Source organism: Triturus cristatus, chromosome 3_2 (genome assembly GCF_964204655.1).
Source record: "Triturus cristatus chromosome 3_2, aTriCri1.1, whole genome shotgun sequence".
NCBI lineage: Eukaryota > Metazoa > Chordata > Amphibia > Caudata > Salamandridae > Triturus > Triturus cristatus.
Window position 1 is genome coordinate 423580661 of NC_140584.1, and position 27818 is coordinate 423608478.

General features: G+C 43.7%; 1 protein-coding gene across 1 annotated transcript in view; it reads right to left on the reverse strand.

The window, feature by feature from the left end:
* Window positions 1-245: 245 nt before the first annotated feature.
* LOC146857483 (gap junction beta-3 protein-like) overlaps window positions 246-27818 on the reverse strand; it is a 29770-nt gene continuing 2197 nt past the window's right edge. Inside the window, exon 2 of the mRNA XM_085648021.1 lies at window positions 246-5876. Within this exon, the coding sequence (XP_085504147.1) occupies window positions 5059-5865 (807 nt within the window). The 5' untranslated portion in view covers window positions 5866-5876 and the 3' untranslated portion in view covers window positions 246-5058. The remainder of the gene's footprint in view (window positions 5877-27818) is intronic.

The following is a 27818-nucleotide window of genomic DNA, read 5'->3' on the forward strand; positions in this document are numbered from 1 at the left end:
CCATATTGAAGTCTAAGAGAAGCTTGCGGACATTTGGGATAGAGAGAATAATTTAAAAGTCACAAATTGCCACAACCTACTGCGGGTGAAATGAGAGATCCGAGAAATGACAGGGCTGACTTGGTGGCACTCAGTCAAAATTGACCTTGTGGTTCCTTGTGTAGGACAGAGCATACAGCCATGGTTGAAGCAGTAGAGCCGGAACTACCTCGATCATTGTCAGGGTTGAGAAACAGTCATCAATATTATGGTAGAAAATATCAGACTTTATTCATTAAAAAAAACAAAAGACCGACGTTGCATTCAATTGTCTACGCATTGGAGTACTGCTGGAGAAAGACAGTATTTGTTCAAACTGCAACAACATGGTACATGATGAGCAGAAGGCATTCAGTAAGTAGAAGATATACATATAAACTTTATATAAATACAAAATATTAACACAATTGTATCATGTGTGGAAAACGTCTTACATTTTTTAATTAAGCAATGAGGTCCCTTATATTGTACACGTATTATCAGCATGTGCAACGCAGGGGCTTTATAAAACGTAGGATTCTTATAAGGAAGTCTGTTCCAGCTCTACAAAGAATGGGTTAGGCATTGGCTGTTGGTCCCATTTCAGCCACGTTACAAGATGTGTGATCTTGGTCAATGCATAGTTTGTCGCAATGAGCCAGCGTCCACCTTTAGTTGGCAGGCAATGAGCAATGTTTGGGGTGCAACAACTGACTATAGTGGTAGGCCCTGTAAGGAAAGCTTGATCGCCAACGGCAACGGCAGTGCTTTGAGGCTCACATTTTGAGTTCACTGAAAGCCTCTAAACTTGCTCCAGAGGTTTGGGGTTTTTTCTCCAAATCATGTCAAGTTGTTTGTAGAAGCTCCTGTTCTCTCGTCTCTGGCCTGGATGCAGCTTTGCAGATTCCTGTAGGATGTGATTACACACTGCGAGCAGTAGTCCGGATGCTTAAAAGTTGTAGGCATACACCTGGAAGTTCTAGACCTTTTAAATGTATGCAAATTGATAAAAAATTATACCTATACAACTGGCCTCTAGTCTTGGGACTGTGTACAGTCCTGCAGAGTCGCACAAATGGTGACCATACACCTGATATCGATCACATCTAGGCCGGTTTAGTATCCAGGTCAGCTTATGTGTACAAAGCATGACAATCCATAGGAGTGTGTGACATTCCTTCTATTTATTCTAAAACACTTTGTGAAATTGTGTTTTTCTTTAGGTGAAATGCTGTTTGCTGGCATCTTGCCTGACGTTTTCTTATGAGGGCTTAACTCGCATTAAATAGTCAAGCAAGATGCAGGCCATAGACTGCTGCGAGCTCAAAATGTGTCTCAGCAAGTCATTATCTGCCTGAACCAGTTTCATGTTGGTAAAATGTATGCAAAATGCCATACTGCGTAAATGCATGTAATGGAAAATGTGGGAATTTGGGGAATGTCACCTGTGTAATTAAATGTTGCCAGGTCTAACCCGGGCCTGTTTACAGCTGTGCAGATGAATACAAACCGCCACCGTAGAAGTGGTTTACATTTTAAACGTTTAAACATCATTTCAATTCAAACCGTGGTCACAAAGCTGTCCAGCTCCTGCACAGAGGACTGCCTGTTCATGCCAGCACAGTCTTGTGATATATTCCTGCACTTTGCCATTTCATGCAAACGTTGACATCCAGTGCCTGTGGAATCTCCCTATTGGAGCAATTACACTTTTCTCACCATCTACCAACCTCCAAAGCTGCAGCACAACATACACTGCATTTGCAGCACTGATCCTTGCTAAGAACTGCAGGTGTAGATTGGCCCAACTCTGCAGCAGCTACTGGTGCACCCCCACCTCGTCTTCCATGATTGTATGTGTACATTGGATCCTTTACTATACCATGCAGTCAGTGGGGTCACAGAAAGTCTCAAAGCCCAACCAGACATCATTGAACCAGTCACTCTATAATCCCGGCTACAGGCGATTGTTTACAAGGTGGGATTTGTTAAAGATTTAAAAACTAGATTTTCTATTCAATGGATAGCCAAACCATTACAAAGCTTTATCAAAACTACCGGTGCACCTTAGCATCCCGAATATTGCAGTTGTAGACTTTCGCATCAGTACAATGAAGTGTTTTTATTGAGCACTATGTGGTGTACCAAAGTTCTACTAGCTCTCCCAGTGGCGGCCCATGCAGGTAAGCGCGGTGCGGCGAGGAGGGGCGAGGTAGGCAGAGGTGGAAGTGACAAATGATGGAATAGGAAAAATAAATAAATAAATCCACTTACCTTGCGCACACCGCAGTGCCGACTCAGCGATGCGACAAGCGCAAGGTAACTGTATTTATTTATTTATTTTATATTATTTTCCCTTTTCTGTCATTTGTAACTTCCACCCCCGCCCCACTGCACTTACCTGCATGGGCTGCGACTGAGCTCTCCTACCTTCTAAAACTTGGACTGGTCTTAGGCATTTTGCTGGTCTCTTTTAGTTTGACCTTCGGTCACCTCTACTCTCCAAGGCTTGGAGCACTTGATCTTTGCTACTGTTCCACTATCTTCATCTGAACTACTGTGCTTCTCTCAAAGGACGTTCAGAGCTTAGCTATTGTCCCCCTTCCCTGGATTTCGCTCATGGATTGGACTCTCTTGAAAGGGTATTGGTCCCACCGCCTGTCCTGCAGCATGGAATATTAGTGGCATGATTGAATAACCTGCTATGGTGAGACAGCCTGTGCTCAAGTTGTGAAAGTGTGATCTCTTGCACTCCACAATCAGTGAGAGTATGACTCAGAGCATAGGTTTGTGCGCGTAAATGGATATCCTAAGCTTTTCCCCCAATATGCCTTTACCCCTGCGAGGCTGGCAGGGGTGGGTAGCATCTATCGTAGTTTAGATGCATGAATAGCATGTAAGTAGATCTTCCCCGGCCTACAAATCACTCAGGGGCATCCACTTCATGGGATTTCTGCCTGTCTCTCAGTAGGAATGACTCTATCTTCCCAGCAGCTAGATTTCTGAGCAAGAGGATGGTGACCCCAAAACAATGTGAATGGCTATCCACCCATTAGTTTCATCCACTTTGCAAAGGTAACAAGATCTTTTTAAGTTAAAGGAGTTGGAGGAAGGATCTGGCAACACTCAGAGAAGGACAGTTAACTGACACAAGGACACTTGATTGACAGGGCAAACTAATTTGCTTATAAGGTGAAATGACACTAAGATCCTCCTTACGAGGTGCCTGCAATTTCTTGCACTTGGTAACTACTAATACCACGTTGAGGGTTCCCTGCACCATTTTGACCTCTTAAAATCGTGGTGAATAACCAGGGCCACTGGAATTCTGCAATTTTGTGGCATTTTCCAGATAATTATGGATCTGTTGCATTTGCCACATAATGTATCATCTGTTACATAGTCGGCAGGTTTTAACAAAAAAATATTCTTCTACCTCAAACGTATTAAAAGTTACTACAATGCAGCAACACGTGTTGCTGAGCAGCAGAAGGCCCTATGCAAGGGTTGACTACACCCCTTTCTGTTGCCCATTGCTATATTTGGATGTTAAGCTGGTATTAATGAGGTAAAACCTTTGCTCACACAGTGCTAACCTGTGTAAAAATGACAACATAATGAAGTAATAGAATCACAAAAAGTGCTGCATTACGCTGCATAATTTGCCTTTTCTTGCTGCATAATTTAGTCAACCCTGCAGGTTTTAACAAAAAAATATTCTTCTAGCTCAAACAGATTAAAAGTTACTAAAATTGTTATCTCCCAGCTCCATAATTCCAGTGGTCCTCTGTACAACTTGCAAACATCATGTGTTTTATTCCCATCAGAGGTGTCCAAACTTTGAATATGGGTTTGCCCACCTGCGTTCCGCCGTGTTTTACCTTGCCAAAATCGTGCAGTCAAAAAGCTGTAAGGGCAACATTTGTACAAAACTTCTTAACTCCTGTTTGTGCCTGTACTGAGATTTCTACACCAAGTGGAGCGCAGATGTCCCTGACAGAAGTTGTTACAGGGCCTGTGCTTCATTTCCAATGTCATCTCTACAAACACTTAGACTAGTGCCCCTGTTTTCATACTTTTCATTAAACTTGTCTCCGTTGACAGTGTGATATCGGCTACCACTGGGTTCAGTGTTAATAGTTACTTCTGACATGTAACTGAGTGATCTGACCCCATTAGGTGACCCCATTGCAGCCTCCTGCCTTATCCACTTGTGCTCTAGGGAAGGGGCTTGGGGAAGAGCTGGGCCATCAGTGGATCCCACGGGTCATGCTCTAGAAGACATTGTCAGCTACCTTTGTCCATGCATCTAATGTTGGAGGAAAAGTGCAAGTCTTAATTCCTAATTATTTAATTTATCAAAATGTGGGGTTGGAGGCAGAGTTAAGAGATGGCATGCACACATGCAGCTTTCCTGGTACATCCTCTGCTGAACAATGGCTGCCCCTTACTTTATGATGTTTGCATTTCTCTGTAGGGGTATACTTTGGGAAATATTTAGAGGCAGCCGTAGTAGACAAGCTCAAAACTGCAAACCTTCCCATTCCTAACAAGGACTAGACTTGAAGATTATTCACAAAAATAACTTGATCACTATGAACACTGAGGCATATTACAAAGCGATTACTAGGGCAGTGCTTGGGACTGGCCTGTTTGTCCATTTATGTCCAACAACATGTCTTTTAGGCAGCAGGCTAGGGCATGTAAACATCCAATGCGCGTTGCCATACTTTTCACTCCAAGAATATAGGCGGATATGAGCAAAATGGCTGTGCTGGGGCTTTGGAGGTCCACATCAGAACATTACAATGCCCAGCGCTCTAAGGCAGTATCCAGTGAAATGGTTATGAGTGCTTATCATAATGAACAGCTGTACTGTTCTGCTGAAAAAGAGGCTGGCCAGCCCCAGCATCATCGTCCCTTCTCAGTCAACAGATTGCACGTGTCCCTGGAAGCAATCTGGTCATACAGGGAGCATTTGGCCACCATCTTGAAAGTACAGTGTAGCCTTGCAGAGACTGCATGGTGCTTCCTTGTAGGTTAAATTGATGTGAGGTCTGGTGCAGAGGCTCTCAGAGAATCTTGGTCCTTGTTTTTGGGTTTTGTCTCCATGTTTTCAAGCTTCATGTGACAGTGGCAGGTGGAAGCCTTGCTGTAGGTTACGGAATGGTTGCTTTTCTTGTTGTATTTCTGCGCACAGCGGACCAGCCTCTTGAAGATCAAGTAAAAGATCTCGCAGGTGCTCAGCACAATGCAAATAGCAGAAGCAGCCACCATGAAATAGGTGAAGACCTTCTTTTCAGTGGGTCGAGCAATGTAGCAGTCGACTATGTTTGGGCAGGGGTCTACGTCGATGCACTTGACCAGCCGGGGGATGTCAAAGCTGTCCCACATCTTATGCAGGATGTAGAGGAAGGTGATCTCTATGCCCGTCTTGAAGAACAGGCTGAGAAGGTAGGTCCACCACAGTCCCCCGTGCTTCTTGCCAGTATTGGAATAGAGTTTGGAGCAGTTCTCTCCATTCTTTAGCTGGTTTTTCTTCTCCCGGTCATCTCTGTAGGCTACGTGCATGATGACCAGCAGAGATGGGCAGGTGACAAAGATCAGCTGCAGGGCCCAGAGTCTGATATGAGAGATTGGGAAATAGTGGTCATAGCACACATTGGTGCAGCCGGGCTGCCTGGTGTTGCAGTCAAACTCTTTCTGCTCGTCCCCCCAGACCTTCTCTGCTGCCACCACATAGACCAGCACACGGAAGACGAAGACCACAGACAGCCAGATGCGACCAAAGGCAGTTGAGTACTTGTTGACGCCGCTCAGCAATGCTTGGAAGGTCTTCCAGTCCATGGTGGTTTCACCTAGAAAGAAAACAAAGAATGGTGATGAATTCCATGGGTATATGTAATAAAAACTATAGCAAATAGCAAGAGTTATATTATTATTGACATTAGAATTGCCTATTTTCACACTTTTTATCCCTAAATGCACATTCCCTTCCACTTGATGATTGTATGTCAACAAGAAGTCTAAGTAAAGGACGACTGTTTGCGCTATGGTGTCCGCTTTGGGTCTTTTGGTGCTTCCAGACAGAGCAAATTCTACCTATTGCCTTTCTGTTTTGCTCACCTTAATCGCTGATATATTTACTTGTCCGTTGTAAAATGAGAAAAAGTCTGTCCTGCAGATCTTTATACATTAATAACCTACCAGAGGTCAGGCACACTCAGTGGTGGGTGGGGCACCAATGAACCACGTGCCAATCCAAGTGTGGAACTTTGTTAATCACGGGAAAACTGCACAGTTCCCACAGGAAGCAGCATGGTCCAGTGACTCACCCTCGTGGCATCTGGATTGGTGTATGTTAGCGGCAGGAGGCCAAAGTGCGCTTCATACCAATGCAGTCATTACCAAGGGAGAGCTAATTATAAGGTGATCCTGTGATGGGGAACACCCATCGCTTTCATGAGCGCGCTGCTTGCCTTGCCTACTGGATTGCACGCTTTAGTCAAATGAACGAACCGTGTGAAAATGCAGCAGTTGCATTCATTCCTGAGGGCTCGTGGTGTGAGCCTGGCTCTGAATGGAAAGGACAACCATATCACCAAATATCTACCCATCCACCAAGAGGTACAAAGGTCCTATTATACTCCCACAGTGCTTAATTTGACCCGGTGACAGTGGTAGAAAGCAGCGACCTGCAAGAGTGAGATAAAGGGACAGGGAAAGTCTGGTGGGGGATTAAAGAGCCATGAGGTAGAGTCAAGACCACGCAGCCCTGGTATTCGGCCTGTCAACATTCAATAACACCTGCTACGGGCTTCTAAACAAAATATTAGGCACCATCACTAATATAAATTTTCACAAATCGAGCACTGGATTTTCATATTCTATCTATCAAGTAAGCTGTCAAACCTCCCAGTTTGCACCAATGTGTAGCTGGTACAATTAGAAATAGTAAACAAAGGGAACGCCATTTTATCTTCACTATAAATGTATAAAGTCAAAAATGTTCAATATACTTATGGCATCAAGTCAGTGTTCTGGGTCCTAGGTTACTTGCTGATTCGAATAAAAGTTGCCCTCAAGAAGGAATGCCTTATCCAGCCTTGCATCCTCCTATGGCAGCCATAGAACCGTAGGTCCATTGTCTCCATACCCCATCTTTCAGCTTCCACGCATGTGGTCAAGAACCTGCCTTAAAGAAGGTCCTCTCTGTGTGGTGGCGCGTTCTCAACGTTAGCCCCCTGGGTCTGGAACATCAATCGGCGCATTTTGACTCCTGCTAGATCATGCCATGGCTGCTAGTTTCCTACTTTTCGATACGAGGTTACCGAGGTGATCCGAGCAGATTCCCTCACTGTTTTCTACTGAGAACCTACCTGGCTCATGAATAGAAACCCAGTCATGGACACTACAGGGCCTCTGATTACATTCTGTGCAGCGTTTATGATGTGTAGGACAATTCACCAACGAGAACTGGCACACTGTAGAGTCAGACTGAAATCCTGTATCTCTGGCAGGTCCCATGGATGTCAGGACAAGGAATAGTTGGAGGGCCCCAATTAAAAAAAAAATAACAATTGAGGTAAAGTGCTACAAGTTTCGGGGGGGTGCAATAATGGAATGCCCTCCCCTCAATCTGAGAAACCAGGCTGAAACAGTGTTTGAGCAGACTGAAGTACCTTATCTTCAAGGCCCCCGCGTAACTGAGTGACCCAATGTGCCTTGTTTTCCATCCTCTGTAACTGAGTGACCCGATGTGCCTTGTTTTCCATCCTCTGTAAGTGAGTGACCCAATGTGCCTTGTTTTCCATCCTCTGTAACTGAGTGACCCAATGTGCCTTGTTTTCCATCCTCTGTAACTGAGTGACCCAGTGTGCCTTGTTTTCCATCCTATGTAACTGAATGACCCAATGTGCCTTGTTTTCCATCCTCTGTAATTGAATGACCCAATGTGCCTTGTTTTCCATCCTCTGTAACAGAGTTGACCCAATGTGCCTTGTTTTCCATCCTCTGTAACTGAGTGACCCAATGTGCCTTGTTTTCCATCCTCTGTAACTGAGTGAACCAGTGTGCCTTGTTTTCCATCCTCTGTAACTGAGTGACCCAGTGTGCCTTGTTTTCCATCCTAAGTAACCAAGCGACCCAGTGTGCCTTCCTTTCCTTCCGTTCCAGTGCCTAGATACCCACGGATTTTGGCATCTTTTAAATTCAGTCTTATCTTGAATTAGTTGTGAGGCTGAAGCGTCTGAATATACACTTAAACCAAAAAAAAACCACGGGACGCACCACCGCTGTGCTCTTCAAGGAGAAAGTGTGAGGATTCCCCAGCAGCGCCTCACGGTGAGCAAAGGCCGACTCCTTGGCTACCTAATATACATATTGCTACCTCAGTCTGAGTCACCTTTAACTACCTTCACTCTAGGAGCTTTGTGGTTAATGCTGCAACCTTAGCCCTTTAGTCACTTCCTCACTACTCAGATAATCTGTGTCTAGAACTTGAGGGCTCGTCCAAAAGACAAATTCATCCACAATTCTGTAGATTTTCCTTTAAGCTGTTATGGGCTAAAAGGACTGTTCGCTAATTTGATCAGCCGCGACTCGTGCAGGTAAGAGCGGTGGGGTGGGATTTCGCCGGACGATAACGAGGGGAAAAAAAAATCTTAATTTAATTTTCCCTCAACATCATTTGTCGAAATCCCTCCACCCCCCAAGGGCCTCACCACCCTTACCTGCACGGGCCACAACTGATTTTGATGTGGTTATTTTGGATATCTATACAGCGCTCCTTCCACGCTGCAACTATGTTCAAGTACTTTTACAATCTCCCGCAGTTAAAAAAATCACTCTAAAACATGAGGCAAACTAACCTTTCTGACAGCTGTGGCCACTGCAGGTAAGCGGGTGGGGCCCGGTGGGGGGGATTTCAACAGATGTTGACGAGGGAAAAGTAAATAAATAATTTTCTCTCGTCTGTCGAAAAAGAGCCAGGCCCAACCGCTCTTATCTGCACGGGCCGCAGCTGCTTTCTGACCTGTCCTGTCATGTTATGTCAATAGGAATTTGTAGAGCGCACGTACACTGGGGAGGTTTCATGGCGCTAGTTTGATAGAAGTCCAGGTCCCCAAAAAAGAATTAGAAAGCCTGTCGAAAGAGCCATGTTTTTAAGAGACTTCTAAAGCCAAGAAGATTGGCGGTGAGACAGATTTCAGATGGCAGGAAATTCCAAAAAGAGGGGGCCAAGGTTGAAAACCTGGCATCACCGTGCGCTTGAGTCTAAAAGGAGGGATAAGGAGGAGGTTTTTGTGCGCTGAGCGAAGGTTGCATGTGGGAGCATATTTATTAATCATCCTCTAGTCCTCTAGTCCTGACCACAAAGAGGAACACATTTCCATGGGTCCAGCCATTGCTCACCTTTTGGTAGCTTGGATTGGGGACAAGGCAATCCAGGTTAAAGTGCTATAAATCAACCAGTCAAATAATACAGTACAAAACGAAGAACCAAATAAAGAACGTCAATGTACGCACAAGTATAATGAAAAAAGTAAACACCCCACAAGATAAATAAAGAAAAAATGAAGATAAACGGACAAATATTTTGGGTAAAGGAAAAATAGCTGTACATAAATCAATTGAATAATGCATTGCATTCAAAATCAATGAAAACCAGGTGACAGCGAAAAATCCCACCTATAAGTAAGCAGTAGAAAGCATTCCATTAACACTCAATGAGAAGCAAAGAACAGTGAAGCAATGATGATTACAGTCAACCATGTGTAAGACTTTGTCACAGCTGGTTGGACATGATATAGTATTTTGAACCATTGAAAGAAGTTACCTTTGAGCTTAGATGAAATTATCAAGGCAAATAGTGTAAAAGACTAACTTGGACACTACACTATATGACTTGCATGAACTCTGAGTAGGCCACGGTCAAACATCTAACTGACCTGCAAGTATGTGCGGTTGGCCTTAAATTGGTGATTCCACATTGACCGTTCTTCTGCATTGTGACAAAGATGATTTTACAGATCTGAGAACTCCTCAGCCTTCCATCCTGTAAACTCTGTAAAAGTTATGCTCCTAGAAGGAGGACTTTAAGTGGGGCATAGTACTTCTTCTGGCTGCAGTTCAAGTAAGGCTCACTGGACCGAATGGTGAACCAGATTAAAGTTGAGATTAAGGTTCTTCGTTCAAAACTTTCAAAATCGCTAGCAAGAGTTTTTTTTGCCAGATCTTCCAAACATGTTCAGGTCGGGTGTGCAGTAACCGCATGGTGGTACAATAACATAATGTCCCAGTGGAAAGCAATTTAAGAAAGATAGATGTGTACAAGAGTTAATCCGTTGTATCTGAACAAAGTCAAGCACCACTATACAATCTAACAACCAAATGAGTGATTTTATTTCATCACAACATTGAAGTTAATCAGTTTATATACAGTAGAATACAATTCATCAGTGGGTATTTTTCGAGCAAAAAGGTGCACAGAAAAGTGACTCCTTTGTTTGTATTGTCAGACATATATGACAGAGAATTTATATCTGTAATTATGTTATGATTTGTCATTTTATGCTTTGGTAGCAAACTGTCTGGATAGTTGTTTATCAATTAATTGATGTATATATATGCGCACTACTGTCATTCATCACAATCCCTCCCATGCACTTACCACCTCACTTTTCTGTGCACCTTTTTGCTCAAAAAATACCCACTGATGAATTGCATTCTACTGTATATAAATGGATTAACTTCAATGTTGTGATGAAATAAAATCACACTCATTTGGTTGTTAGATTGCATAGTGGTGCTTGACTTTGTTCCGATACAACGGATTAACTCTTGTACACATCTATCTTTCTTAAATTGCTTTGCACTGGGACATTATCTTAATGTACCATTATCTACCCAGGCCCAGTGGCTTTTCGGGTTGCCCCATTGTTACTTAACTCAGTAACCGCATAGGCTTGGGGAAAATGTTGCTGGAGTGGTCTTACCAGACCCCATTTCACACCACACAATGTATTTGAGTTCTCTGAGCACCTTAGCACTCTAAATAAGGTGGGAGCTCCTTTTGGCTCATAGACTATAAATATCAGAGCTGGACCTCAATAATACTGGCAGTTTAGTTGAGGAGGTTGACTGGTCTCAATAAGTGAGCATTGCCTTTAGGAGGAAGGTTGGGGGCGCTGTTCCTCTTCTTCCAAAGGTGCAGGAGGAATATCTTAGGGGCTCCTGCCTTTAAAATCTTGAAAGCCCACATGAGTGGCTATGCAGGTCCATCCTGCTCCTTACTACAAATACTACAAATAATCCAAAATGCAAGCTCCCGTCAACTACTACATTGATGTTTGCATGACTAGATCACATTAGACACCTAAGTGCATCACTGGAAACGCATCCCCCTACATTTCCCACAGGGCCACCTACAAAAGAGGCCTACTCCTCATTCGAGTAAAGCTTCTAAAATACTTGCAGAATACAACCCTCTGTTCTAATTGGCATTCCTGCTGAGTGTTTCGCCCTACAAGAAATCTGGTGTTGGTGAAACCGCCTCATCACCCATACAGGCAGTAAAGGTGAAGAACACACTCCCAACAAACAGAAGAAACAATTAAGTCCACTAGGGGCCATTTTACAGAAAGTGGGCCGGGGATGCAACGGGCCACCTCTTTTTGAGCCCCGTGGGCTTGTTGGTATTTTAGAAGGTGCTCCAGATGCTCGCCCAACCTCTTCTTTAATATGGATTGTGCTAGTGCACATATTTGCGGTAATACAATCACAATGGGTGTTTCCTCCTTTGAGTGGGAACTTTGCCCCAAGCAAACAGGGGAATACTTTGACTTTGAGCCCATGCTGCATGGCAGGCATGGGTGCATGAGTACACGATCGTGACAATTTGTTCAAAACCGCCAGCTTTGCTTAGCATGCGTGACATCAAAACACTTGCCCCACAAGTCACATAGGCTGCTCCTGCAAACCAAATATTTCAACCAGAGTCAGCACTGCTATGTACTTAAGCTTAAATCCCTTCCCTCCACCTCAATCCACTGCTACCTCAGGTTCAAAGATATTTTGCACAATAACAGCAAAACTGGCCATCATGTAAAGCACAAAACCACTAGCTACAGTGGCCACACTACAATGTCATATCTTCCAGCTACACACTTAGTAACATGCTAGCCATCCACAACTCATCATGGGCTTAAAGCAGTGTCAATATAAAGGCATTCTAGTTTGCCATTAGAGGCAGAATATTGTGAAGTATTTTCCACACATAAAAACACCAGCTTTCATTTCAAAATTGCACACCACAAGTCCTGTGGGATTTTTTCTTTTATGCTCCCTAAAACACAAAGACAGTTCTGGGGGGAAAAAGCAAAATGGGAAACGGCTTCCTCAAAGCTACACTACGTGAATACAAACCAAATGTTCCATGTAAACTTCTAAGACATTCCTTAAGTGGTGGAAAAAGCAGAAAGAAACCCCTCTTGAGTTTTTCTGCAGGCAGGAGGCCTGGTTAGACTTGTCTAATAAAAAGCATAGGAACACCCAGGACCATTCGCAACTCTCAAACAGACTGGAGATAATTCATAGCAGACCCATCCCTCATGCTGCCTTTTCCAATGAAGATTTTGAACTACATTCATTGGCAATTCCTAACTAAGATATTAGCATTAGTTCATTTGTGTTGCCCCATAATCCTAGGAATTATCTCATTATTAGGAATTATATTAAAAGTTACATTGCACTAAGAATCTGAATTAAATCTTCTAATGCAAAGTTCTCTTGATTTGAGTATTTCATGAAAAATATTTAGCTGTTACAATTAAAACCTGGTCAGATTAAAGAAATATTAACAATTCATTATTTTAGGAGTGATGTGACTGCAGATTTAATTTAGAACTATGGGGGTAAATTATTTGTGACTGTCATTTTTAAGTGAGAATACACTACCTCAAGCCTCTTTAGCCAGCCAAAGTTGAGGTCACACCATCAGGGCCCAACAAGCGAAAGATTTCAGGATTTTACAGGGCGGATGAGGTTTCCTCTAACATGTAATATAGGACCACAATACCCCCTCAAATGATTATTCACTGACAAATACAGAGAGAAATAAAAGCAGAAACACCGAGGTTAATAATGTTGGCCACCAATTATAAGATGCCATCTGGAAGACGGAAAAGATTAATTAAAAGGGTGAAAATAAAAGCAAAGAACTACACACCCAAAAGGGTTGAAGCATGCCATGCTTTATCACTAGCAGAAAAGTTCAACACCCTCCTTTATCCAGCGAGCTATGACAGGGGTAGGAAGCGCTATATAAATAAAATCACAATTATAGCCTGGCAGTTATCTGGTTTTTGGGAAGTATCAGCTAGAAAAATAAAATGCGCACAATAAGAAGGGGGAGAGGATAGGTGTGTACACTGCTCAAATAGTTTCCAAAAAGCGGCGAGGATTTGGAAGCTTTCTTAACGGTGTACCCACCTTGACGCAAGTTTGACTACAGGGGGTCACCCCCATGCCTCGCCATTTCTAAAGACTTTATCTATGAAACGCGAACATGAATTGTGTGTTGATCAAAGTATCTCTGCGTGACTAGGAGTATATTCCACAGATACCGGACGTAGGATCCCTTCTTGGGTCCCGAAGGGTCCAGATGAATGCCGAGTGACCCCTTCTTTATGGGCACACCTTTTACGGCAGAAACATGTCAACAACTTGGCAGTAAGGAGGGGTATAGGAATCTTCATTTTCTCCTTTCACCTCCATCTTTCACGTTTTTAAACCTAGCCGGATGGCCCCGGAATAAATTTGGGAGTGGGTATACATCTGAGCTAGTTTTGACTCACACTGTCTGCACTTTTTCTTCGGTTATCCCAAGAAATGTCATTGTTTTATTGTCTTCCCCTCCCTGTTGCTCCACCCCAGGCATTGGTCTGCGCGGGGGTGTCTGTAGCACGCCCTATGAATTTTTTGAGTGAGGGCAGTTTTTTCACAGGGAACACCTGTCGCTGTCTTTTGTGGGGGTTTTTTTATATGTATTGCTTACACATTTTTAGAAATTATTTCCTTTCCTACTCCTCTGAGTGTAATTTAGGAATCAGCTAAACGTTGAAAAATCACCAAGAACCAAAATATTTACTGAAGATCATTTGTTGCACCTAAGGTTTATTGTATACATTAAAGTGTGTAGAACGACTATGCACTTTAGACCCTTCCTTTCAGTTCAAAAGTAAAGCATATTAAATAAAGAATTTTACTTTTTGTTTGCCAAGCTCAAACTGGCAAGGCAATACTAATAATATAATGTGGTCCATGAAAGCTGTAGTCTTTGTAATCTTGGCCCTATTTTGATGATTTGCCTTATGTTGAACTTCATCTACTGACTTGTACTGTTAGAATTCAGTCAGGCTCAAAAATGCCTTTCCCCCTTCAAGTGGCTTGTATCTAGCTTGTGGATACATTTTCCATTTCCTAATAATTCTAGTGAAAATGTTGAAATGCGTAGCTGAATTTGTTGATTTTAAAGGCCAACAAGAAATTTCCATTACCTAGAGACATTTCACTTCAAGGAATAATGGTGAAGTTTCCATAGATCAAACATTTGGACTATTTTAGAGTCCAAAGTAGGGCTTCCTCTCAGTGGCTGTGGCGTCAGAGGTGTACCACAAAGAGAGAAAGGTATTTCACTATTGTGCACCCTCCTCACTGTATATATCAATCCAGCATACAAAATACGATAGTGATATAAATTAATTGATTGTTTTAAGGCTCCGCGGACCTCTTCAGTACAGCATTGTTGATATTGGATGGAAAAGCCTCACCCACACGTTTGTGGCATGCTTACTCATGGGCTTATATGTCCTGCCCTGATAAGATATTACTCCCACTGAGGCTTCAACCTCAAAATGAGGGAGTTCAAAATATAGGCTGTCGGATAAACAAGGGATCCAGAATGTTGCTAAAACCCCCTCTGTGTAAACCTGAAGAAATTACTTTCATTGAAAAGGTACACACAGGGTAGGAATAAAATCAAAGAAGTTGGATGCAGAATAAAGAATTAGGTCTCAAGCATCCACAAAGTGTTAGAATGCCGAAATGTTTAGGCCCTCGTATTGCCCACATGTGGTATTGGGCCTTTATCAGGGTTGATTGGATTCCTACTTGCCTCTACTACATCCCAGAAAGTACAATAAGGTAAGAATAAATCTTACCTTAAATCTACTGATGGGTATAACCAGCTTAACTCAGGGAGTTATTGACCCAATGGTGTCTGCGACAAAGGATACCTTCTGTAGTCTCACATTTGTTAAGAGAAGAGTTCTGTGTGGTACAAGGATGCCGACCATGAGTCAGAGCAGCACTAGTAGTTCCACTGTAAGACTTTTTATTACCCTATTGCATGTACTAACTGAGGCTTCTCTGTAAACTAATCACGAAAGCTGTTTGTTTGTGTACATCAACAAACTCAGTGTCCTTGACTCACTTGAAGTTTTCTTCTAGAACCTTTGAGACACCAATGGGTTTAATATTGGATGTCGCCCACCATGCTGTACATGAGGGACCCTGACAGTAAAAATTAGACCTGGGCAAAATTAAATTACGCTAGCATAAGTATGGGAATTTTGTGTTACAGGTGTTCTGTGAAATTTCGCCATTGCACCACTTAGTGTTATTTTGTGCCACTTGCAGTAAAAACTCATCACAAATGCACAGGAACAACAGAACACGAGCCGCTGTTGTCTTTGTTTAAAAGTGTCCTCATTCCAAATTTGACGCAACAACGCATATCATGCTAAAATATATTGCAAAATGACAAATTTGCATTTGGCATAATTTTGCCAAAATCACACATAATAACGCAGAAGCAAATTACGTGAATTTTGCAAACCCATCACATGGCGTAAAGCACACGGTAGATGTAGTATCTGAAGGCCCGACCTAAATATTGGACTACGCTATCTGATACTATTTCCACTGGCGTCCAGCTGGCTCTCACTGTGTTTCCAGTGTCAGCGTAGCAGGCAGTTCTGCTGGTGGAAAATCATCACTTTCTCCACTTAAACATTCGGATTGGAATCTTGAGATGGCCAGAAGGGACATCCATCAATGTTTGGATGACGTAATTTTATTGTCCACTATAAACAAGGGCCGTTGGTTTTCGCCTGCCCATAATTTATCATCATTAAAATATTCATGTATAACTAAATATATTTCTAAACAGTTTTGTTTCTGATTTCTCTTTTTCCCAACATGTAAACTGCCCTTGTCAGCAGAACCAGAGAGTGAAATGCATCACCTCATCAGCCTTCAAAGTGGGCCTTGCTTACTCTGTACCGAGAAGCCTCCGCCACTACTCCTCTCGCTTTACTAACAATAACAGTTCATCTCCTACCCCCTACACCCACTTTACAGACCACCCTATATTAATAGGGTTGTGTCCCAGACCCCACAATACTTACTTACCGTCAGTCTTTTCTCCAGACCGCTCAGTTGTAGAGACAGCCTAGCAATATCAAGGGAGTGATCATCAGATGATGCTGGGTGAACCAGATAGGTCTTCTCCTGGAGAAACAAGGACTTATTTTTACCAGCAGTTTTGTGAACTGTCTCGGGGTAGCATACTAAGGAAGCAACTGGTGCTGTGTTTTTTGTGTCTGGGGAACGGGCGGGGGGAGGTTATGAAGTTAGCAGTTTGGAAACACGCATTGCAATATGTGAAAAATGTCCTATGAGGATTGTATTATCCTCATTGTCCTGTGTTGCATTATCCTCAAAATAAATATATATATAGAAGAAATAAAATAAAGTGTTCACTATTGACGAATATTGATTGGGTACTTGATCTGCGATGGAAGGGTGGCCTCCAAACATTTGCTTGACTCTGTGGGGAAGCTATGGCAGTCAGTCAAGGACTGGCTCAGAGGTGGAGTCAAGTTTGAGGCCAGATAATGTACTGCACAATCATACCAATCTCAGAATGGAATGTCCAGAAACAGATGTGATTTAGTTAAAAGAAGAACACTTCAATCACACCTTAAATTGTGCTCGGTAACAGGTAAGCCACACATTAAGACTTCCCACAATATAATACGCGAGAAGTATGTACTGTTCATGATTCCTACCTACTGACGATAACTATTTGTACTTCTTGTACTCGGATAAAGACTGTCAGAAGGAGTCGGAGATGTCAAGGGGCTACTTGCCAGCTAAGGGACAAGCAATGAGAATGTACTAGGGGTAGTGACTGGGTAACCGCATAGCACACATAATGCACAATCACTGTCATTACACCAAGAATGTGTTACCATGAAGCAACACAGGAGTCTCTGTGTGTTACTGTCATTCTGAGGTAGCAGGCCCAGCATGTTTTCCCACGCCCGCCACGTGCTCAAGTGTGATGCAAGTTCCCTTTAAACTTGTCTTTGAGTTTATGACATCGTTCAGGTGAATAGATAAGGTGATGTGTCATGCCCCTTGGACTTTATCTGCACAGATTAGACAACAGCTGAGCGCTTCTCTGAGGTATGAAAGGCAGCAGCAGTGTGTCAAACTCTATGGAATGTAAGAAATGTTCCTGCTTTTTAGGCTGCTAACGACATCTTGGGCACATTGGGAAGGCCCCGTATTTACCATTCACTTCGTGGTTTGTAACTCTGATTTGCTTACTTTCTATTTTCTGGCTCTATTTATTTTAGGCTGTCCAGCCTGAATTCGTCCCTCCCTTTGCCCAAACCCTATTTATTGTATTCCTCCACCAGTGCTCGATTTCTGTAAACAGGACTTTAAATCTTGTTCTTATCTTGTCACATTTGCTGTGCATTCAAAGACTGAGGTCCAATGTCAGGGTCTCTCTTCTAGGGCACTTGGTGGCATATCAACAACAACCGGCGATAATTATCTCTAAGCGCACTTAGCGCTAGGATAATTATCGCCGGCTAGCGTGAATTTTTATCGCTGAGATAGCGTGCTATTAGCAACGCTTATCTCAATAGCGATAAAAATCCTCATGCTAACAGGCTAACGTGAGATTATCGCTGGAAACCCCGCGATAATCTCACGTTACCTTGTTGATAGGGACAGGCAATCTTAGCCATGATATCCTTATTCCATAGGATATCATGGCTAAGTCAGAAAAATACCAGACGTAAAAAAGCAGCGTTAACCGTGGTTAGCGCTGCTTTTTTTGTCTCTAACAGGGTTAGCGACATTCTTGATAATAGGAGAAATGTCGCTTAGCGACATTTCTCCTATTATTTTACTCTGGAATGCCCCCTTTGCATCTCATTAGAGATGCATGGGGAAGCGTAGAGTAAAAGGGTGCTAACATTCAAATTTGCATGTTAGCACCCTGTTGTTGATAGGGCGCTAGTTTTATCTCTCCTTTTTTGGCTTTTAAAGCCAAAAAAGCAGAGATAAAGCCCTTGTTGATATGCCCCTTGGTGTTTACTTTTTGTTCTTTGACTTCAAAGTGAGAAGATTTAGGTGACAATCATGCTGGCTCCCAGCAGTGCCTGAGGAAGGCTGTACTATGTTATTTTTTTCTAGAACACAAAAAAATTTGACAGTTTATTAATGAACTGTGCAGATATTTCAGAATTAGAAAAGCCCAAATGAAGCTCATTTTTTAGTAATTCTGAAGTGTGGTGGAAACAAATATGTTGATCAAAACAAACAAATACACTAGGTGATGATATTTCCACACATTATCGTTTGTGCGCTGCATGCTTTTATCAGTGAAACTGTATGTCTGTGCAAATGTAATGATTTCAATTGAAGATGTGTTGTCTGTAATAGAGGTGTGCTACCATACCATACATATTCCACTCTATCCCACTCCATTCCACCTCACTGCACTCTATTCTGCACCACTCCATTTTACCCTTGCCACTGCACTCTGTGTAACTGCACTCTGCTCTACACCACTCTATTCTACGCCCTGTACTCTACACCACTTCACTCTATGCCTCTCTAGTCTACTTTGTACCACTCTGCTCTACGCCCCTCCTCTCTTTGCCACTGCCCCTTTACTCCACTCCAGTATATACCACTTCACTCTGTTCTACAAAACTCCACTGTCACTCTGCAACACTTCACTCTACGCCACTGCAGTAAGCCAATACACTCTATGCCAATGCACTCTAATCCGTACCACTCCACTCTATTCCCCTGCACTCAATGGCAATCGACTGTACGCCACTCGAATCTGCTCAGAACAACGGAATCTTTGCCACTGCACTCTACACCACTTTACGGCATCACTCTACACCACTTTACTCTACACTACTACTTTCTACCCCGTATCACTCCACTCTACAATACCTCACTCTATCCTGCACCACTGCACTCTGTACCACTGCACTCTACTCTGCACCACTGTGGTCTATGCCACTGCTCTCTAAGCCACTGAATTCTACACCACTGCACTCGACAACACTCTGTTCTGCATCACTGCACACTCTGCCTCTCTGCTCTCCACTACTTCACTCTATGCCCCTGCACTCTGCAGCACTCCACTCAATGCCAATCCACTCTATACCACTTTACTCTACTCTGCGTCACTCTTTAACACTGCACTCTATGCTACTCTACTCTATGCCCCTCCATTACACAACACTTTATTCCACTCCACTCTACGACACTCTACTTATCACTATTGCACTCCGACACTCCATGTCACTCCACTCTATGCCACTATGTTTTAGCCATGCTGAACAGAAGCCAGGCTGGTGTATAACATGGCTAAAAAACATTGGCAAAGCCACTAGCTCTTGCTTAGACTAACTTTGCCAGTGCTTGTTTTGTATTGACTCAAAGGTCCATTCTCTCCCTCTTTCTTTCGTGGTCTTTCTCTCTACTTCTGTCCCGCTCATCCCTTCTTTCTCTCGTCAGTTCTTTTTTGCACCCTCTCTGTCCCTGTCTCTCTCATTTACTCTATCTTTATCACATTGTTTTTCTCCCCATGTCTCCTTCCTCTGCACTCGTGCTTTTATGTTCATCCCATTCTCTTTCTCGACCTTCTCTTTCGTCACTCTCACTCCTGCTCTCATAGTTTCCCTTTTCTCACCTCACTCTTCACATGTGGGTATTGGTCATTTGAGCTCGTGCTGTACAACTGTCCCAACCTCTGAGCACAAAGGCAGTCATAGATGAGCCTTCGCGAGCGCCACCCAGCTGCTATGCAAGAGTCAGTGCAGAGCACAACGCATACCGTTATTTGTAATTTAAAGATATAGTTCTACAGGTTTCAGCATGCTTGGTGCTGTCGAGTGAAGAATCCTTCCATAAACATCCCGGGAACAGTAGCATTATTGGCCACTAGAATAGCCATCCCAGGAGAATGCAAAAATGAAAAAATCTGAGTCTGATGTCAAAATCAAAATCAAAAAAATTAAAAATACGCTTTATTCGATTTAAAAACAATTAAATCATAAAAGCACATCATAAAAACAAAGACTTAAAAACATGATGTATCAATCCATGTAAGAACATCAAAAATACAATACAGATTTCTTTAAACATCCCTAACGTGAATAAAATCGAGAATAAGTTACGCTGGACGCTGATTACATCGAGTTTCTAGATTTAACCACCCCATTTAAAAATATAGCTATATGGCCAGTACTGATTTCATCATCCAAATATTGCAGTTTAATGAATGCAGGTCGACACTGTCTCAGACCATGTGATTTTAAAATGGGTATGATCCATCTCTTCCTGATTATGATGTAAAACTTACAGAAAAATATGACATGTATTGTCGACTGTGGGGAGATGTCATCGCACGGGCATGGGCACAAAAGATGTGACCAATCATTAATTTGGGGGAATGAAACCATGTTATAAAAATTGCCTAGACGCAAACGCGTCAAAAGCATCCTAGCGTATATACTCAAATTAAAAGACAAATATGGTTGTAACCCTGGTTCGGTCTGGATCAGTTGATTAGCACTGACCGTTGATTTCATAATGTTTGAGGAAAATGTAAGCATTTCCAGATGACTAAAACATAGGGACTTTAACTCCTTCCTCGTAATTGAAGTCAAACGGTCAGGTTTATCAAAAAACTCGGGATGACCCATGTCATACAGGCTTTTTTTGACATACACCAACCAGGGAATACGTAAAACCCCTTGTAAATTCAGACAGTCGTTTATCACTTCCCGGTTGAGACTGGTGGAAATACCATTCCAGACTTTATGCCACAATAATATTGGCTGTATTTTTATTAAGTCGGACACATATGGTAGTTCCAGTTCGGCGTGACAAACATACGTAGCGGTGCTGGCTGGGACAGCTAAAAGACATTTTTAAAAACTGTTCTCGATTTTCTGCATAGACTCTACACTTGCATAGCCCCAAATGCCAGCTCCATACAGTGCAGTTGAAATGCATTTTGCCTTGTAAATTGTCAGTAGATCTTTAATGGGACGCTTGCCTAGCTTCCTAGCAAAATTTAAAAGAGCTCCCACAGCTTTAGCAAAGAGCAATTTTCTGGAATTGATAGCTGGAGCCCACGAACCCCTATTTTCAAACACAATACCGAAATAAGAGAAGGACTTGGCAAATTCCAACCTGTTGTTACCAATAAAAATATCACGGCACTTAGTAGAAGGCTTAGTGCATTTAATTGTAAAAGTTTTGGCGATATTTACATTTAGGTCTAAATTAGACATATACAACACGAAACTCGTGACTAGTCTCTGCAGGCCTAGTGGTGTACGAGCTATTAAAACTGCGTCATCAGCATATAAAAGTACGCCAATAGACCGTTTGCCAACAATGGGTATATCTAGACAATCCCTAGATAGGGTATCCCCCAGGCTATTTATATAGAGGGTAAACAGGAATGGTGCTAGTACGCACCCCTGCCTTACCCCCTTTCTGGTCTGATGTCATTCAATTAACCAACCTTCGTGGGGAGACTTCTGCTCAGAAGACACAAACTGACAGGCTGGCACTATGAGAACTACAAGAACACTAAAGATCTACACGATGCACTCCGCACATTGAACTGACTCTTGGTTCTGAAATAACAGGTGTTATTATCAAGCATGTTGATACTGATGTTATCACCTTTCAAAGGATGAAAGGCTCGGTCAGCTCTGCTGTCTTCTTGCACGGCGCTGGGTTCTTGCCCGGCAGTCTACAGACACAGACCATTGGTTGGCTTTCTTGCCACTTTCATGTATTTGTTCTTGTTCAATTGCTTGCCTTCCTCGCTCCCTTACCGTTCTTTTGATTGGATGACGCGCATACTTCCACTGCTTACATTCAGCAGTGGTGTGACACAAAAAGAAATGGCCCCTCTGCAGAATGCGGTGAGAGACCCCTGAGACACGTGTATTTTTCTGATATAAATAGGCCTTAGGTGGAACACTCCTCTCTCACTCCCGCCCCCCCTTACCCTCCACTCCCACCTCCAGCTACAGGAGCATGTGTTACGCCCCTGACATTCAGGGAAACTGTTCCTATTTCATTTCAGCACTCCCTGTGAGAGCATGCATGTGTTTTCCTGCTCGCTTTCTTATGCGCTGAAGCTCTGCTCAAATGCCTCCTCTGGTGCTTTCAGTGTTAGTCCCACCTCGTGCTTGCTTGTTCGTTGTTTCCAGCACTTGCTTTTTATGTTTTTTAAACTTCCATTCCCAATCTTCTCTTTACTTTTTCGTTCCTCGTTGTTCCTGGTGCAACAGCATCTCTCTTATGCATCCACCCTCCTTCTCCCAACGAGTGGTGACATAACAGGAGGAAAACCGAGTGAAGATTCAGAAACACCCTTCAACGCCCATGGTCCTTTTAACAACCCTATACTTAAAGCTGCAGAAATTCTGCCATGATAGCGAATTTTGTGCAAGAATTCTCTGACAAAGCAAAGTTGGGAAGCTGCATGGTTAGCAACCTGAAGCGTGGAGGTCCCTAATGTCATGTTCCGGGCTTATAATTTACACACCCCTATTTCTGGTGTGCTTTTTCGATGACAGTATGACTCCGAAAAGGTAAATGACAGGAGAATCTGTCTTTAGTCCAAGAGGCCTTTGCTGGTTTTGTCTTCCTCTTCGCGCTAACTTCAACTCTGGCTATTGAGATATTCTCCCACAACTCCTACTACCAAAGTGATTCACCTGTAAATGTTTTAGGAACACCATAGCAGATTCGCCCTCTGTTTCTCAAACCTACATCCCAGTCTACCTTGGACAGACCTGGGGGAGATTTACTAAGATTTTGCGCTGTGTTTGCATCACAAAAGTGAGGCAAATCGACGCAAAATCTTTTTTTCCCAATTTACTTTTGATCTCTAAACGTGTTTAGCGCTGCAAATAACGGAAAAGTAAGGAGAAGAAGTGCATAGCGCTGATTTGCATTTGTTTGCGCCATGGGGGCGTGCCATGGGTGACGCAAGGGCGTCCCCATGCAACCGCCCAAGGTTTCTCATGCTAAACCCAATTTACTAAATAAAACTGCGCCCTTTAGGTCTCGCCTGACCCAGCGCATGCGCTGGTCTGGTGAGACTTATGGAGAGGGCTCCAAAAAGTGCTACCAGGCCAGCCTAGAGCTACAGTGCATGTGCTCGGGTGGGCGTGCCCGCCACGCTTTACCGCGATTACTTTCACTTTCCCGGCCGCTTTGATGTTTGATCGTGATCGACCTCGCGATCACTTTCACTTTTGCGGCCGCACGGCTGCTTTGCATAGCCAATAGGTCTCGCTGTTGGGACCTTATAAGTATTTAGTTATGCAACTGTTGCATGGCTAAACACTTATAAGGTCCCAAAGGCGAGACCTATTGGCTATGCCAATGCTTGTTTTAAGTAGGCGCAAGGAAGGGGAAATGCTTTTATTTCTCCTTCCTTTTCCGACTTTGTATGTGCACCGTACTTTACAGCACACATACAAAGCGGGGAAATTGTTACAGTGAGTCTGTGCATATTTTTTTGTACTGGAAGGGCTCCTAGACTCACGGAGACACCCTTGCACCATGGCGCAAAATTGTTTTGTAGTGCACAACAGCTGATTTCAGTGCTGGCGCTAGTGAGAGGGGAGGAGAGTGCCTTATTTTAGTACATAGGGCGCTCTCCTCTCTCCTTTTCACGTAGCGCAGCACAGCATTTGCGGCTGCTGCAGTGCGCTACATGAAAAATTGTAAATCTGCCCCTACGTTTTTTTAGGTCTCGCCTGACCCAGCGCATGCGCTGGTCTGGCGAGACTTATTGAGAGGGCTCCAAAAAGTGCTACCAGGCCAGCCTAGAGCTACAGTGCAAGTGCGCGGGCGCTCGCGCCGCGCTTTACCACGATTACTTTCACTTTCACGGCCGCTTTGATGTTTGTTCGTGATCGTAATCGCGATCACTTTCACTTTCGCGGCCGCATGGCCGCTTGGCAAAGCCAATAGGTCTCGCTTTTGGGACCTTATAAGTATTTAGTTATGCAACTGTTGCATGGCTAAACACTTATAAGGTCCCAAAGGCGAGACCTATTGGCTATGCCAATGCTTGTTCTACTTCTGGTGGGAGACTGCACTGACATGTTGTTGAGTCACACTGGGAACAAGCTGGCACGTTCCTGGCCAAGAAGAATCCCAATGTGCTACCACACAGCTGAATTGTTTACTTTTGTTGATTACCGTGATATAAAACCTTGTTTTTGAGCAATTAATGCCCAAACCTAACTCTGGCCATTTGTTAAACCACATATATCCATGTATTTGGACTTTACGATTTGATCATCATTACATTAGAATTAATCAGTGTTTTAACGACATATTTCGCACATGTTTCAATGTATTACTCTAACACTTGAGGTTGCGTTTGTGAGTTACAGTGACCTACTTCTGGTACGTAGTGTATGTAACGTCGCACGTGACCACGATGACAAATCGTGCACAACACGTGGTTTAAAATAAGTAGTTCAAACAAGCAGGGCCACATAGTGCCAGTAACAGGGTGTTCGTTAAATCCAGAAAATAAACTGTCACCTCTCACGAATATGACGTTCACTACATGTACGTCACGGTTTTCTCTGTTCAGTGCATGTTTCCAGGCAAAAGCACACATTTTAACTTTCTTCGAATATCAGCAATATCTATCCAGTTTCAAAGATTTGAGGAATACGGTTTTAAAGTTAATACTACAGAGAACAGAACCTCTGCTTTCAATGCCAACAACCCCTCGCGAGGAAATATTGGCAGTTTGCAGGGAACGTTAGTATAGGCTTAGACGTAGGAAAAGTAGGAATCTGCGTGTAGGACACTTATAGGTGCCTACACAAGTCTCTGCTCACAAAATAAAAATATGTCCCCCCGTAGTTGCTAATTTGGCAGCCAAAAAGCCCACCCTCGAGGACTTCTGAACAGGCACACACCGCAGCGGCCTTTGTGATGAGGTAGAGTAGGTCATTGGCTGAGGTATTCAAACGACCTGCCCGATCCTGTCTGACAAGCATGTACTTTGCAAGCTAGTTCCATGGGTATGTGCACGGGCTGCAGCGATGTATGTGTAGTCTGGAATTCCCTGGTTCCAATCCAGTTTTTTCAATCATGCGCGGTCCATAAAACGAGTAAATCGGAGTTCGTTGATAACAGCGTCTATTATGGCCCCGACTGAATCGGCGAGTTTAGGCGCTATTTAAGACCATCTATTTCTACTCGTGACCCACTCTGTCTTAACTGGTTACGGTAGTCGTGTTCGTTGGGCCGCGGAAGTCTGAGCCGCTTTGCCTGTCACAGTGAGTGTACTTTATTCAGACAAACATCCCTTCACCCGTGAGACCTCGCCGGGCGACTCCCACAAGCCTAGAGTTTCACCAGACTGGAGGAGCAGGTTTGGAGGCCTGGGCTGGGCTGCAGCATTACATTAACGAGAGGTTTCCTTTCAGGCAGGCACAATGGAGCCCTGAATGAAACTGCCGGATTACCGAAGCTAATGATACGGTGCCCTTTAGGAAACTCGAGTGCAGTGGCCGCCTTTCTTAGGATGTGAGTGTGTGGAGGACGCTCACAGACCTTTACATATCCTTACAAGAGTCGTTGCCGTGTCATTGTCACAAGACAGAGGTGTGAGGTGTGAGATGCGTTCCAGGTCGCCAGTAGCGAACTGTAGCAAACAAACTTCTGAAGATTATACTAAGTAAAGTACACCATGTGCCAGCCACGCCCCATGCCAAGCTCATGGAGATGGGCAGCTTGACAAGACGGTGTGCTGAAGCATCCATGGGAAGAGGCCGCGCCCACTGCCAGCCACCGAACCAGCCCAGGACAGAGGTGGGAACAAAACATTCCATATCCTATCCTGGCCCAGACAGGGAGACTAGAATGTGCAACACATAAGAGGGGCTTGTCAAGAGATGGTGGTGACTGAGGTGAGTCGAAGTCACAGTAAAGGGAATAAAGACACAACCCAGGAGGGAAGGACTTGCACAAGTGGAAGAGGCAACCTTTAAAGCGACAGGTTCTGGTTCGAGGTTGTTCAACTGTAGGCCCACCAGGGCCATAGCCGTGCCAGATTTTAAGGATGACTTCTGATTATGTGAATAATTCCCATATGGATGCATGGTTTGTAAATGTGTGCCGTCTGTCTGCTCATCTGTTCACCTCTCTTAGCACGTGAAGTAAGTGCGTGGTCCCCAACTGTAACCATCTCTCCGCTTCTACCGTCTGCACAGCGGTCATCAGACAACTCTGTGAGCACCACTTGAGGGGGGACCTTTGCTCCACCCACATGTTGGGAGCCAGGAGTACACACTTTGATTGGGCAGAAGTTGTGTGCTTTCATAAAAAAGATCTTGCCCTCCACACAGCTTTGTTTAGTTATCCAGCTGCCTGAGCTTGAACTTTCTGTGGCACACATGACATTGTAATGTTGATAAAATGTGTTAGATGACTAGATAACATATGGTGTTTTCCCTGGCAGCAACACAGAGGAGAGGAGGATAACAATAAACCTACACTGATTTTTAAGTCTGGCTTGAAAGAGCACCTGTCCCTTGACCTTTTCACCTACACCAATATTATTCTACAGTCCTTTGCTTCCACACAAACGCCCACCCATGCCCACGCTATTTTCTTCTAATGATTCCCATTGCCATCCAACATTCCTTTGAAACCAGACCTACTGGCATTGCCAATACTTGTTACTTTCTTGAGTGAGTCCACGTGGGTTCTTGTGCAAGCTGAATCTGGGACAAGGCTTCAGTTACATAAACCTCCCCTGGTCATTCCACCCCTTCCTGAAAAAGCTCAGAAACCTCTTGTTTGCTCATTGCTGGTGTCTCCCTGTTTGATTGTGAGTCTCTTTCGGAGATCTTGCATGGTCGTTAAATACCTAGAATGAAACCTTTCTGCGGCTGGTGTTGCTGGTGAGTTCGATAAAGTGTGGATTCACACGCCTCCCTTGTCCCGGTGGGCGGATAAGCGTTCACCAGTGGTGGACCGGTACTTAAGGCAGCCTAGGAAAATGTGTTCATACCAGCCCCTGGTCATACCACGTGGGTGGAGAGCGAGTCTCCAACCATCTTAAGTGGGATTTAGGGGGGACAAATAATGTAAGTTTCTTCAGAGAAATTTTTAGTTTTCATTCAGGGCAGATTGCCAGGCTGGCTACCCTCTGTCTATCCATTCCTGAAAGCAGACTGCTAGTTCGCAGCCAACCGGGGTTTCCCTGTGCCCCCTAGAATCACCAGAATGTTATTCTGTACTTCCAAGGGTCTTCTTCAGATGGGGTCTTTGTGAAGTCACGCCTCATGGCAAGAACTTCAAATCATGACTTTTAAAGGGGGAAAAAACGTTATATCAACAGGAGG